Source organism: Pseudophryne corroboree, chromosome 6, assembly GCF_028390025.1.
Source record: "Pseudophryne corroboree isolate aPseCor3 chromosome 6, aPseCor3.hap2, whole genome shotgun sequence".
Lineage (NCBI taxonomy): Eukaryota > Metazoa > Chordata > Amphibia > Anura > Myobatrachidae > Pseudophryne > Pseudophryne corroboree.
Window position 1 is genome coordinate 798,501,093 of NC_086449.1, and position 16,049 is coordinate 798,517,141.

The window sequence follows — 16,049 nt, forward strand, 5'->3', positions numbered from 1 at the left end:
ACTCCCTGAAAACGTTCAGTTGACACCCAGAAACGCCCACTTCATGTCAATCACTCTGCCGCCAGCAGTGCGACTGAAAAGCTTCGCTAGACCCTGTGTGAAACTACATCGTTCGTTGCAATTGTACGACGCGCGTGCGCATTGCGCAGAAGTGCCATTTTTTTGTCTCATCACTGCACAGCGAACGAATGCAGCTAGCGATCAACTCGGAGTGACCACCTTAATATCCATATAATTTACAGGGAGACACATATCATTGCAGAGGAACAGCATCTTTAAGTACTATCTGTATACTGTAATACTTCAATGTATTTTAACATTTTTTTTAAATTGCATTAAAAAGCAAATGTCCGGTTCTTCAGGATTATGAAAAATGAGGAGCTATGTAGTAGTTCAGCCTCCTACTCGATCATCACATCCATTATTAGTACAGATTGCAAGCTCACAAGAACAGGCCCTGTGGGGGGGGGGGGGGGGGGGTGGCTGTACCCCACCAGGGTGCAAATCTCCGGTGAACATGCATCGGTGTGTGTGGGCCGCTCCTCCCCCTCTAGGTGCCCTGCATATGGGTGCAAATGCTATATTTTACCTGATGTTTTTGGCAACATTTTGCCAACACCACTGAAACAGCATAAGGCCCAGATTTATCAAGCCTTGCAATTTACCACGGCTTGGTAAATCTGGGCCATAATGCGTCATATCACAGAGCGCCCCTGACACACATGCAACCCACGTGACGCTACACTATGGGCCTGATCCGGAGGTGGGGGCTACTTCATGCGCAACTGCGTCTCCGTATGCAGAGGTTCTGCAAGTCAATACTATCACCGCAGCCGTCCAAATACGGAGCTGCTGTACACACTGCCAGAATCTCTGATCCAGGTCCTTCGCGCTACATGTCTCCAGGACAAAAATATACACAAATAAAAATATGTAACCCCCCCCCCGCTCTTATTAATGAATACCCCCCCAAATGCAACACATTCTGTATTAATGTCAGCTGCCCAAATGAATATAAACAGCAAATTACTTGCATTACTCTCCTAAACATATATACGTTTTAAATATATATTAATGTGACACACTGACAATATAATGATCATTCATTTTCCAGTTTCACAAACGCCCCATAAAATCCCCTTAACCTAAAATCAATGAAAATAAATAAAATGTGGCACTTAGTCAGCGATTAATTATTAAATAAAACAAATGTAAATAATTTACAGTGATAGAAACTCACCAACTTGGTGATGCCTCTTCTGTGATGTTCCTCACTAGGATGCAGCTAACTATTTAGCTATTTATATATGTATCTAACTAATCCTATATCTCCCACAACTAGAAGTGAGACACCAATATGTCTAGTTACGGCTCTGCCCTATATATACGTAGTTACACTTGATTTTCAGAGATTGCAGTATCCAGCTCTGAAAAAAAAAAGAAAGAAGAGTGGAGAAGTGGACAAGTTTCCCATAAAGTTCCACTTCTCCACTCCTTTCACTTTTGGATACAACTGCCTCTTTTTGTATAAAGAGGCAGATGTATCCAGTACAGCACATATATGTTTGTATACTTTATAGTCATTCTTTTCTTGGCCAAGTGGAATGGAGTGCCAGCTCAAAACAGATTCACTGACTTGGGAGGAGGAGGAGGAGGCGGTGGTGGTGGTAGTGGAGAGGGTTGTTATTTAAACCCTTACCCCTCCAGGCCAGAACCGCCAGGGAAGGCAACCTCCAGGCCAGAACCGCCAGGACAGGCAACAAGAAAATCACCCTTACAGCCACCATTGTGACTCTGCTGATAATAAGCAGATGTAATTAGATGTAGTTGCAATACAAAACATTTTTTTTTTGCACACTGAAACTAAAAATCCCCCCCCCCCCACCCACCCACCTCGCAGAAAATAAAAAAATTACCCATCTTCTAACGCAAAAAATACCTATCTTCTAATACTTGTATTTTAAAAGGAGAAAGAAAAGACTGATATCGATGTCCCAGTTGTAGGAACTGTTTTCCTACCCACACAGCAATGATACCGGCACAGCTTTAACAAGGACTAATAGTAAGGTATAACTGAAGTGTGCGTGGTACCTGGATAGCACTCAGGGAGAGCACTAGAGACCCTACAGAGGCTGACTCACCATGATAAATGCAGTCATTATGTTCTGCTACAGAGACAAGCCGCTCACCATGAGGTCAACATAATATAAACAGAAGATATGGTAGTAAGATTACCAGTAAGAGATGCCACTTCTGCAGTAGTATTGATAGATTTATATTTAACTGTGCTATTTAGTAGAGTGGATAATGTTTATACTGAATACTAGACACACATTCACATTGCAGCCTGGTGCCGCATACCCACATCCAGTGGCGTATTTATAATGGGTGCAGGGTGTGCTGTGTACGTGGGCTCCTGGGTCAGGGGCCACACTGAATACCCTGTACCCATGTTCTTCAATACTTACCACTCCAGAATGTCGTGCCAGCAGCGCTAGCTCTGCGCAAATCACCTGGAAAATGTTGCAGCGGGTATTTTCCCAGTGTTATGTGCATGTGCATGTGCAATAGATAAATCACTGGGGAAATGGGCACCGCAACGTTTTCCCAGAGATCTGCACAGATGCGGTAGACTATAACATAGTACCAGGGTCTACTCGCTTGCACCGCTGGCTAGAGGGTGCTCGAATAGAGACGGAGCATGGGCCCCTCCTTTTTTAATATGCCCTTGCTCACATTCATACCGCAACACCGTACAGCATACCCACATTCATACTGCAACACAGTACAGCATCCCCACATTCATACCGCAGCACAGTACAGCATCCCCCATTCATACCGCAACACAGCACAGCATCCCACATTCATACTGCAACACATCACAGCATACCACATTCATACCGCAACACCGTACAGCATTCCCTTATTCATACCGCAACACAGCCTAGCATCCCCACATTCATACCGTAACAAGCACAGCATCCCCACATTCATACTGTAACCCATCACAGCATACCACATTCATACCGCAACACCGTACAGCTTTCCCACATTCATACCGCAATACAGCATAGCATCCCCACATTCATACCGCAACACAGTACAGCATTCCCATATTCATACCGCAACACAGCACAGCATCCCACATACAGCAACATAGCACAGCATCCCACATACAGCAACATAGCACAGCACCCCACATACAGCAACATAGCACAGCATCTCCACATACATACCGCAACACAGCACAGCATCCCACATTCATACCGCAACACAGCACAACATACCACATTCATACCGCAACACCGTACAGCATTCTCACATTCATACCGCAACACAGCATAGCATCCCCACATTCATACCGCAACACAGTACAGCATTCCCATATGCATGCCGCAACACAGCATAGCATCCCCACATTAATATTGCAACATAGCACAGCATCCCCACATTCATACCGCAACACAGTACAGCATCCCCACATTCATATTGCAACACATCACAGCATACCATATTCATACCGCAACACCGTACAGCATTCCCACATTAATACCACAACACAGTACAGCATCCCCACATTCATACTGCAACACATCACAGCATACCATATTCATACCGCAACACCGTACAGCATTCCCACATTCATACCACAACACAGTACAGCATCCCCACATTTATACCGCAACACAGTACAGCATACCCACATTCATATCGCAACAAAGTACAGCATCCCCACAGTAATTGCTGCAACACAGCATAGCATCCCCACATTCATACTGTAACACAGCACCCCACAATCCTACTGCAACACAGCATGGCATCCCCACATTCATACTGCAATATTGTTTCTGAGTCTTCAAAACACAATCTAACCAGTCATCCTATTTGGAGCATCAAAGCAACATACAAGATGCAGCATAATGACCTTGTTTGCCCAGGAGAGAGCAGGTAATATGGTATGTAATACAAATAAATAAAAAGTCTGTGTAGATCATGGTTATAAATTCCCTTTAAGAACTCTGTGGTGGTCCCTGGCACAGTAAATACTAGGTCTATACTTTTAAAAAAAGGAAATAAAAAAAATGGCATGCACCTCATTATCAGTGCTGGCTAAATGGATCATTATAGAAAAGGTCCACATGAAGAATCACCTGGAGAGCACAACGTATCACTTGGAGACAACCGGAGGACAATCGGGAAATTGCCGTACATAACTTTTTTGGCTACGCCCACACTGACGTGTCTGCATCTTACATACTAGAAGAATCAACTTAGTTCCTCTGAACTTAACGTGTCTTCCCACCTTCCAATCACTAATTTAAGGACTTATATGCGTCCTCATGCAGCTTTTATTAAACATATGGTTTATATTATAACTACGTCCTGTGCTTTTCAGTCATGTCTTCATATTATCAGCAGTTATGGTCATTGCCCTGTACAGACATAAATATTAATGTCATCAGAGCCACCCCAGAATTTCACCAAACTACATTTAATACCCGAACTCTGACTGTTTTTAATACTTAACACCAAAAGGACAAAGCATATAAAAAAAATCCCTACTGTCATCACAAACGAGATCTCACCTTTCAGTTTCAAATAGGATATCGTCTGTTCCATAACCGGCGGGATCAGCTTCCCATTGTTTTTGTTCTTAAGACTGTAACAGAAGAATAGAAGATGAGACAACTTATAAATGGGGAAGTGTGGGATATCTAATGGATGCAGAGGCGAAGCCAGAAATTTGTGGGCCCCATAGCATAATTTTGAAGGGGACCCCATCCCAATGCTGCTAGAGAGAAACTTCTTCGCATCAGTCATTCATTTTATGCCCCATAATAGCACTCTAGTTTATTTTCTGAACCGGGGACCCGTGTGCAGACTCCGTGTGTGGGCCGACTCCTCTCCTGTAGCCGTTGCGCCACTGCTAGCGCTCTCAGCGCTGAGACTCTGGCACTCAGTCTACAGTGCATGCGCAGGACTCCAAAAAATGGCCGCCACGCCATTTTTCCGGAGTCCTGCGCATGCGCTGTAGACTCTGGCACTGTTCCAGAGTCTCTAGCGCTCAGTGCGCTAGCAGCGGCGGTGATGGCTACGGGAGAGGAGGGGGCCCACACACGGTCGCCGATGGACACCGGAAAGGTAAGTATAGAAGAAATGGGTGCAGTGTGTGCAGTGTGGGCCCCCTCTGGAACCAGGGGCCCGTGTGCACTGCACCCATTATAGTTACGCCAGTGCGTAGTAGTGCCCTAGTTGTAGGGCTGCCAGTACACAGTATGCAACATAGTACGTGCAATTCACATTAGACATAAGATGCTTAGAAGTTAAGCACGGATCTCTCCGTGTGTATGCCCCACAGCGATAGCGTTGCGCAGCCCCAGGCACAATGTAGCACATCGCTCATTTCACCAGCTGGGTGAAATGAGCGCCCCCCCTCTCCTCAGCGCACATCACGCTGTGTGCGGAGCGGGGGAGACGTGTGCTGAGCGGTATGTGACAGATCGCTCAGCACACATCTCTCCCCGTGTGTACTGCCCTATACAGTGCCCCAGTTCATATTATGCCAAATTATAAAGAGAAGGTCCAGGGGCATAATAAGATCTATTGCAGGCCCCAAGGCAAAAGTTTTTAAGGGCTCCTATGTATCACTCAATGGTCAAAAAAAAAGGAGAGTTATGGTGGACTTCGTTCCACAGGAAACATTGGGGATGTAGAGTGGATCTTGATCCAGAGGCACCAACAGGCTAAAGCTTTAGGCTGTCCCAGGATGCATTTGGGCCTCCTCTATAACCCCGTCTACAGGCACTGTGAGCTCAGTTTCGTTAACCAGTCCAATGTAGGACCAGGTAAAAGAGAAGGCAGATGTTAGTCACACAGAACCACATTCTCACGACACGAGAAGGGACCAGCAGCTAATGCCATACAAACCCATAGAAGCTAGGTGCGTCAGGGTGGGCGCCCTGTGGAAGCCAGTGTACCTCGCAAAAAGAGAGTTAACAATGGTAAGTTTACCATAACTCCTTTTCTGCAGCAGGGTACACTGTGTTCCATAGGAAACATTGGGGATATCCTAAAGCAGTTCCTCAAGGGAGGAGACGCGCCTTAGCAGGTATGAGAACCCGGCGTCCAAAGGAAGCATCCTGGGAGGCGGAAGTATCAAAGGCATAGAACCTAATGAATGTGTTCACTGAGGACCACGTAGCCACCTAGCACAATTGTTCTGCACATGCGACACAGCGGGCCGCCCAAGAAGGTCCAACAGTTTAATAGTGGTAGGAGCTGGAAGTCCAGCCTGCACATAAGCTTGTGCAATCACCATTCTAATCCATCTGGCCAAAGTTTGCTTATTCGCAGGCCAGCCACGTTTGTGGAAACCAAACCATACAAAAAGGGTATCTGACCTCCTGACAGAGGCAGTCCTCTCCACATATATACGGAGAGCCCTTACCACATCCAAAGACCGCTCTTTGGGGGACAAGTCAGAAGAGATAAAGGCCGGAACCATAATCTCTTGGTTAAGGTGAAAAGATGACACCACCTTAGGTAAATAACCTGGGCGAGTTCTAAGAACCGGCCGGTCACGCTGAAAAATCAGAAAGGGTGGTCGACAGAACAATGCAGCTAAGTCCGACACCCTTCTAGCAGAGGCAATAGCCAGTAGAAATAGGACCTTGGCTGTGAGCCATTTACACTGACTCAAGAGGTTCAAAAGGAGACTCTTGCAGGGCTTTCAGGACAATAGACAGATCCCATGGAGCCACAGGAGGGACATAAGGAGGCTGAATTTGTAACACACCCTGAGTAAATGTATGAACATCAGGTATAGATGCAATTTTTCTCTGAAACCATACCGACAAGGCAGACATGTGAACCTTGATGGAGGCCAGACGAAGGCCAAAGTCCAGGCCTTGTTGCTGGAAAGCCAGGATTCTGGATGTTTTGAATCTGTACGCATCATAGTTCTTATCAGCACACCAGGGTGAAGTAAGAATTCCAGACCCTGTAATAGATCCGAGCAGATGCTGGTTTGCTGGCTTTCAACATAGTTTGGATGACCGCCTCAGAGAATCCTTTGGCCCTCAGGAGTGATGCTTCAAGAGCCACGCCGTCAAAGCCAGTCTGGCCAGGTCTGGAAAGAGACAAGGGCCCTGTACAATGAGGTCTGATCGTTGAGGAAGTATAAGAGGATGCTCTGTCGATAGACCCTGCAGGTCTGATAACCAATGCCGTCTGGGCCACGCCGGAGCGACTAGAAGTAGTATTCCTCCTTCTTGCTTGAACTTCCACAGGACCCTGGGCAGGAGTAACAGGAGGGAACACGTTAGGCAGCCGAAAGTTCTTGAGGATCCCTAGTCCTTGATCCGAAGACCGGAACTTTGTGATTGTGTCGAGATGCCATCAGGTCTACATCTGGTAGGCCCCACGTGTCCACTAGGAGTTGAAAGACTTCCGGATGAAGACTCCACTCTCCGGCGTGTACATCCTGATGACTGAGGACGTCCGCTTCCCAGTTTAGGACACCCGGAATGAACACTGATGATATTGCTGGCAGATGGCGTTCCGTCCCATTGAAGGATTTTTGACACTTCCAACATTGCCATGTGGCTTCGAGTGTTGCCTTGATGGTTGATGTATGCCACTGTGGTGGTGTTGTCTGACTGTACTTGAATAGGCCTGTTTTGTATCAGAGGCAAGGCGAGAGTTAACGCATTGAGCACCGCCCGCAGCTCCAGAATGTTTATCAGGAGGAGTGACTCCTCCTTGGACCAACGACCTTGAAAAGAGTGTTGCTCCAACACCGCACCCCATCCCCGCAGACTGGTATCCGTTGTCAGCAGGATCCAGTTGGGGATCCAGAAGGGATGGCCCCTGCTCAACTGCTGGTCCTGTAGCCACCAGGTCAGCGAATGACGAACCTCCGCAGTCAAAGTAATCATGTGAGATCTGATCTGATAAGATAGGCCATCCCACTTAGAAAGAATTAACCTCTGCAAGGGGTGGGAATGAAATTCAGCGTACTCCACTATGTCGAAAGCCGACACCATCAGGCCAAGTACTTGCATCGCTGAATGTATCGACACTCTCGGGAGACAAAGGAAGCATCTTAACCTGTCCTGAAGCTTCAGGACTTTCTCCGGAGACAGGAACTGACATTGACTGTGTGTCTCCAGGAGTGCTCCCAGGTGCACTATGCTCTGAGCTGGGACCAGTGAGGATTTCTTTCAATTGACGAGTCACCCGTGGACTTGTAGGTAGCTTACCGTCAGTTGTAGATGACTGAGGAGGACATCGTGGGAGTTTGCCAGGATCAACAAGTCGTCCAGATATAGCAGGATCCTGACCTGACACCCTGGCGACGGAGATGTGCCGTTATTACAGCCATAACCTTGGTGAAGATCCGAGGAGCTGTAGCCAGTCCAAATGGCAGAGCCTGGAACTGATAGTGTAGGTTGCAAATAGCAAACCGCAGATACTGCTGATGTGACTTGGCAATAGGTATGTGCAGGTACAAATCCTGAATATCCAGGGATACCATATAGTCTCCTAGTTCCATCGCCAGTACAATTGAGCGCAGCGTCTCCATATGGAACTTGGACACTCTCACAAACTTATTTAGTAATTTGAGGTTGAGTATAGGCCGGAAAGTCCCATTGGGTTTCGGCACTAGAAACAGGGTCGAGTAGTAACCACTGCCTCTCTGGCACAGAGGTACCGGCACTACCACTCCTGTATCCAGGAGAGAACTCACAACCTGCTGCAGAGTTTGCGCCTTTAGTGGATTCGAAGGAATGACCATGGTGCAAAACTGGCAAGGGGGACATTTCTTGAAGTGGTCTTTAACCAGACCTGGGTGAACTGCAGAAGTCGGCCTCCCACCCTATCATGCGGCAGACATGTCTTGCTTAGAAGCAGACTGACGGGCCGCCCAGGACTGCTTTGTCTTGGGCTTAGTGGTTTTGGAAGCACGAGATTGTCTTGGGTATGCCTGACCGTTTGCTTTCCCTCGAGGTCAAAAGGAGCGAAAAGTGGTACCTTTTGCCTTCTGTGCAGAAGGATTAGTATTTGGGAGAAAGGCAGTCTTAGCAGCCGGCAGTCCAGACACAATTTTATTTAAGTCTTCCCCAAACAAGATGTCTCCCTTAAAGGAGCCTCAAAAGTATGTCATTCATCTTATGTATATTATCCGTCTTTTTAAACTATGAAAAGACATCCCCAATCTGCTCACTACAGTTCTCTCTTAAGGCCCCCCCCCCCCCCCGCTCAGCACAGCGTGATGTGTGCTGAGCGTGCGGGGGGAGACGGGGGGCCGCTCATTTCACCCAGCGGGTGAAGTGAGCGACCTGCTAGATTGGCCTGCAAGGCAGGACAATCTAGCACCAGCGATAGCAATGCGTGGGGCTGCGCATCGCTATCGCTGTAGGGCAGGGGTGGCCAAACAGTCGATCGCGATCGACTGGTCGATCGCGGACATGCGACCAGTCGATCGCGATCCGCCGCCCAGCCACCCGAAGCCGCGCCTCTCCTGCCTGCCGCTCTGCCTCCACAGTCTAGTCTGCGGCAGTGACGGCCGAGTGTATAGCTCAAATCAGGTGCCGGTTCGTTAGCCAATGAGAGCTCGTGGACCGGCACCTGATTTGAGCCATACACGCTGCCGTCACCGCCGGAGATCAGACTGAGGAGGCAGAGCGGCAGACAGGAGAAGCGCGCGCTGCGCTCTCCACACACCAACGGTGAGCTCTTCTATGGGGGCATATCTGGCATTGTGGGCACATAGCTCAGTGGGGGCATATCTGGCACTGTGGGGTCATATGTGGCACTGGGGGCATATCTGGCTCTGCGGGCACATGGCACTGTGGGTGCATATCTGGCACTGTGGGGGCATATCTGTATCTGGCACTGTGGGGGCATATCTGGCACTGTGGGCACATGGCACTGTGGGGGCATATCTGGCACTGTGGGGTCATATGTGGCACTGGGGGCATATCTGGCTCTGCGGGCACATGGCACTGCGGGGCATATCTGTATCTGGCACTGTGGGGGCATTTCTGGCACTGTGAGGGCATTTCTGGCACTGTGGGCACATGGCACTGTGGGGGCATATCTGGCACTGTGGGGGCATATCTGGCACTGTGGGGGCATATCTGTAATCTGGCACTGTGGGGGCATATCTGTAATCTGGCACTGTGGGGGCATATCTGTATCTGGCACTGTGGGGACATATCTGTATCTGGCACTGTGGGGGCATATCTGGCACTGTGGGGGCATATCTGTATCTGGCACTGTGGGGGCATATCTGGCACTGTGGGCACATGGCACTGTGGGGGCATGTGTATCTGGCACTGTGGGGGCATATGTGTTTGAGGTTTTTACCTGTGGGGGCCAATGTGTTATTTCGTGTGAGGCAGTCATTACACTCTGCGCAGCAAGGCTACGTCCCTTTTTTTCCGTTATACCACGCCCACTTTTTGTTATGCCATGCCCACTTTTTGTTATGCCACGCCCCTTTTAAAGTTTTTTCGCTTTCACAGTAGATCACCGACTCCAAAAGTCTGGCCGCCCCTGCTGTAGGGGGTACACACGGAGCGATAATGCTTAAATTCTAAGCAATCTAGTCAGATTGCTTAGAATATCGCTCCGTGAGTACCCCCCTTTATGCAAATTCATGTATGTTTTTTGATGTAGTGCTTTGCTTGTAATTGGCATTGCATGTGTGGGGAAGTTGCTCAGTGAAACATAGCTTTTTATTGCATGCTGTCTGGTGTTTATTTCCTTTGATCATTTGGCCATTGTGCAAAGCGGCAGTGCACTTTACAGCACCGGGGGTCACCGCAGTGCACAGGATCCGGCAGCCCAGCAGGAACAGCGCGGACTGGCGAGTATATTGATGATCTGGGGGGGGGGGGGGGGAGGGTCCGCGGCACGCAGGGATAGTCGCAACTGGGGGGGTCGACCGGGTGGCGGCGGTAGCGCCGATGTCGGCGGGGGTGGCGCATGCGCAGCAGGACATCGGGGTATTTTTCCGAAAAATTCCCCGATGATGCTGCGGAGTATCATCGCAGGGACAGAGCTTGACTGCAAGCTCTGTGCCTGCACACGATAATTGATACATCCCTGCCATTTAATGAATTATCGCAGTGCGAGTTGGGGCGATTTTATCACCTGTCATCCGCATCCTGGATGCGGCTGGTGATAAACAGGCCCCTTAGTGAGGTGTAGTCGTGGAGTAAAGGACAGAGTGTGATTCCTGATTAGTAAAAAAAAAAAAATACCAACATCACCAAACAGGTAATTTCAACTTTAAACTTGTCATTTATTTTGTACTGTCTGGACATGGCTACTAATAACAGGTGCACAAACAAAATTCTTAAAGCTGTGTGCGCAAATGCTAGTAGCTTAGGAGACAAAGGGGGTCATTCAGAGTTGATCATAGCTGTGCTAAATTTAGCACAGCTACAATCATCTTCCCAGACATGCAGGGGGATGCCCAGCACAGGGATAGTCTGCCCCACATGTCAGTCTGGCCCCCCTGAGCACAAGTAGAAAAGCATCGCACAGCGGCGATGCTTTTGTACTTGAAGAGTAACTCCCGGCCAGTGCAGCTTCTGCGGCTGGCCAGGAGTTACTCGTCACTGCCCCAGGTTGCAGTGGCTGCATGTAACGTCATGCGGCCGCTGCGGCCCGCCGCCGTGCCGCCCCCTCCCACCCAGCGACCGCCTCTGCCTGTCAATCAGGCAGAGGTGATCGCTAGGTAACGACAGCCTTTGGCCGTCTGGCATGTGCCGGCGCAGTTCCAACCCGATCGCTGCACTGCAAACTGCAGAGTGCGATCGGGTCGGAATGACCCCCAAAATTACAAAGTTAATTGAGATAATGACAAGGGATAACCAGGATATTGTAGCAACTACAATGGGAATGGTGCAATGAGAATCATGACTCGGACATAGCTATACCAGTATACAATTTATTTAGGAAGGATAGAATGGGAAAAATAGGAGGAGGGGTAGCAATGTACATGAAAAAAAGCATAACTGCTACTTTAATACAAAATATTGAAGACAAAACTGAGGGCCTTTGGGTCACCACAGAAACCGGGGATAAGGACACTATTCGCATTGGGGTGATCTACAGACCACCAGGCCAGGGGCAGGATTTGGACAGGAACCTATTGATGGACATCATTAAACTGGCTTTAAAGGGAGAAGTCATAATCATGGGAGACGCTAATTTACCTAATGTCAATTGGAAGGGGTCTTTTGCAAGTACTGCTACAAGTGGCAAATGTCTAAATTCCTTACAGAGAGCATCTCTCAAGCAATTGGTGAGGGAGCCCACTCGCAAAGACTCAATATTAGATTTAATTCTTACAAATGGTGACAGGATATCAGACATATATGTGGGTGAGCACCTGGGATCCAGTGATCATCAAGCAGTATGGTTTAGTATAAAGACAGGATCCAACTCCTGTCACACACAAACAAAGGTGTTGGATTTTAGAAATGCTGACCTTGCAAAAATGGGGAGATGTTTAAGTGATTCATTGGCGGACTGGAGGAACTTGGAAGGGGTGCAGGAGAGGTGGGAAAAACTGAAAAGTGCAATACTAATGGCAAAAGACCTTTGTATCAAAAGGGTTAGGAAAAGCACCAGGAAAAGGAAGCCAGTGTGGTTCACAAAAGAAGTATCAACTAGTGTGAAAGCAAAATAGATGGCTTTTAAGAAATACAAACAGACTCAAAATAACAACGACAAAGAGGTGTATCTTGACAGACAGAAGGATGCTAAGAAAGTGATCAGACGTGCAAAGGCAGAAGTGGAGGAGAAAATGGCCCAGTCAGTAGATAAAAAAAAAAAAGTTTCCCCCCCTTTAAGTATATAAATTAAAGGAGAAAATCAAATGGAGGAATAATAAAAACTTAAGACAGAGAGTGAGAATTTGGTGGAGGGAGACAAGGCAATAGCAGATCGCCTAAATAATTATTTTTGCTCAGTATTTACTACAGAAGGAGAAGGGAGGGGGCCACAGTTAAGTTGCAAGGACATTCATAAAAATAAGGTAAATGAAAGTACATTTACAGAGGAGAAGGGCCTAACAGAACTTTCAAAACTAAAAGTGAATAAATCAATGGGGCCAGATGGGATACACCCAAGGATACTAAAAGATGTGCTGGTGGCACCATTAACAGAATTATTTAACCAGTCACTAAATACAGGTGCCATTCCAGAGGACTGGAAAAGAGCAAATGTAGTTCCACTGCACAAAAGTGGGAGCAAGGAAGAAGCAAGTAACTACAGACCAGTAAGCCTTACATCAGTAGTAGGGAAAGTAATGGAAAAACTATTAAATGAAAGAGTTGTGGAATATCTTATATCAAACAACTTACAGGATCCAAAACAGCATGGATTTACTGGTGGGAGATCATGCCAAACAAATCGTATTGACTTTTTTGACTCCGCGATGAAAATAATAGATCAAGGGGGAGCTGTAGTTGTAGCATATCTAGACTTTAGTAAGGCATTTGACGCTGTCTCACATCGCAGACTGGTAAATAAACTTGAAAGCGTGGTGGTGGATTATAAAACAGTTTGGATAAGAACCTGGTTGCAGGATAGGAAACAGGCAGTTGTAGCAAATGGAGTGCAATCTATGGAAGGAAATGTTACCAGTGGAGTACCCCAGGGATCTGGACTTGGACCAGTTCTCTTTAATATCTTTTTTCGTGACATTGCAAATGGTATTGAAGGGAAAGTATACCTTTTTGCAGATGATACAAAGATATGCAACAGGGTAGACACACCGGGAGGGATAAAACAAATAATTGATGACCTAGCTAGGCTTGAAAAATGGTCAAGGACGTGGCAACTACAGTTTAATGCTAAAAAATGCAAAATCATGCACTTGGGTGTCAAAAACCGAAAGGCTAAGGGGGACATTTACTAAGCAGTGATAAGAGCAGAGAAGTGAGCCATTGGAGAAGCTGCCCATGGCAACCAATCAACTTTGAAGTAACATCTATAATTTGCATACTACAGAATGATACAGAGCTGCTGATTGGTTGATGGGGCCACTTCTCCACTGACTCACTTCTCCGCTCTTATCACTGCTTAGTAAATGTCCCCCTAAATATAGTATCAAGGGTACTATAATGGAAACTACTGAGGAGGAAAGGGATTTAGGAGTCACCATTTCAAGTGACTTGAAGGCAGGGAAGCAATGCAACAAAGCAATGAGAAAAGCGAGTCAGATGCTTGGTTGCATAGGGAGAGGAATCAGTAGCAGGAAAAAAAGAAGTGATAATGCCACTGTATAGGTCATTGGTACGGCCTCATCTAGAATACTGTGTCCAGTTCTGGAAACCATATCTCCAGAAGGATATAAATACATTAGAGAGTGTACAAAGAAGGGCAACTAAAATGGTGCATGGCCTACATCACAAAACTTACCCGGAAAGGCTAAAAGATCTTAACATGTGTAGTTTGGAGGAGAGAAGGGAAAGGGGGGACATGATAGAAACTTTCAAATATATCAAGGGTTTTAACAAAGTTTAGGAGGGAAACAATCTTCAAAGGAAGAGAAGTATTAGAACTCGAGGACATACACTGAAACTGGAGGGAGGGAGGTTCAGCGGAAATTGAAGGAAAAATTACTTCACAGAAAGGGTAGTGGATAAGTGGAATAGCCTCCCAGCAGAGGTGGTAGAGGCGAAGACTGTAGAGCCATTTAAACATACCTGGGATAGGCATATGAATATCCTTACAAAGAATTAAGGTTCAAAAAGGGTTGAGATTACCTAAAAGGATAACAAAATGGGCAGACTAGATGGGCCAAGTGGTTCTTATCTGTTGTCAAATTCTGTGTTTCTATGTTACTTAGTTAATATACAAATTCTGAAAAGGAAATCTGCGCTGACACCTGTTGGCCATGAATAATATTGCACGTATTTTTGCTTTTGGTTTACTTTATAATTTTGCTCTTTTTTTCCCCAAGGACCCAGAAGAGGGCATTGGAGCAGCTACTGCCACCGTAAGAAAGTAAGACACCACTGGACCACCAGGGACAGATTGTCAAAAGTTCATTATGTTGACATATCATCCGTGTAGACATAATATGTCATGGTCACTGTCAAAATGCTAAGTATGTAGGACATGCTGCATTTCAACAGTTCGTATAGGCCAGGGGTGGGGAATCTGCGGCTCTCCAGCTGTGGTTGAACTACACATCCCAGTATGCCCTGCAGCAGTTTTAGTATGGTGTAATAGCAAAACTGTAGCAGGGCATGCTGGTATATGTAGTTCAACAACAGCTGGAGGGCCAAAGGTTCCCCACCCTGGTATAGGCAGCTGTTCCGACTGACGCCGCCCGAATAATACCAAATACAATAAAACAATTAATTAATTATAAAGGGGTGGGTGTTGTGTCTTGCAGCCTAGGGGAATGTGGGACTTCCCTAAATCTCCCAACAGGTTGACATACTGTCTAAGGAAGCAGTCCACTTCACTGAGAAACTCATTACGAGGCACAAGCACTTTTTTCATTTTATGATTTATTAACAAGTTATTATTACCTATGTTGTTTTAGAATACAGAATTTTTTTTTGTGCTGTCATATATAACTTTTTTGGTTCGGAAGCTTTTTTAAAAACAAAACTCAAACAACTGTGTTTTTTTAATACACTTTGTGTAAATATATATATTTATATATATATATATATATATATATACATACACATATATATATATATAGACACACACACACACACACACACACACACACACACATATATACCTATCTATATCAGGAGCGGTTGTTGGTGCGGGCAAGCAGTCCCTGCACCCGGGGCGCTGCAACCTGGGGACGCAGCAGCAGTCACCGCGCAGGCCCCGCCGCCTACCCGCACCCTGCTCACCGGCTGCAGCAGACGCCGTGGGCTGTGTGGGCGTCCGCTGCAGCCGGCTCCAGTGACAGACACCAGAGGTCATTATTGACCTCTAGTGTCTGTGCGGCGTTGCTATGGGAGAGACGTCATGATGTCTCTCCCATAGAGAGGAGC

The 16,049-nt window shown here is 46.8% G+C and overlaps 1 protein-coding gene across 1 annotated transcript in view; it reads right to left on the reverse strand.

Annotated features, from left to right (window-relative positions):
- The window catches only part of ARHGAP8 (Rho GTPase activating protein 8), a 91,946-nt gene that overhangs the window by 21,927 nt on the left and 53,970 nt on the right, over positions 1-16,049 (reverse strand). Inside the window, exon 7 of the mRNA XM_063930065.1 lies at positions 4,587-4,660. Within this exon, the coding sequence (XP_063786135.1) occupies positions 4,587-4,660 (74 nt within the window). The remainder of the gene's footprint in view (positions 1-4,586; positions 4,661-16,049) is intronic.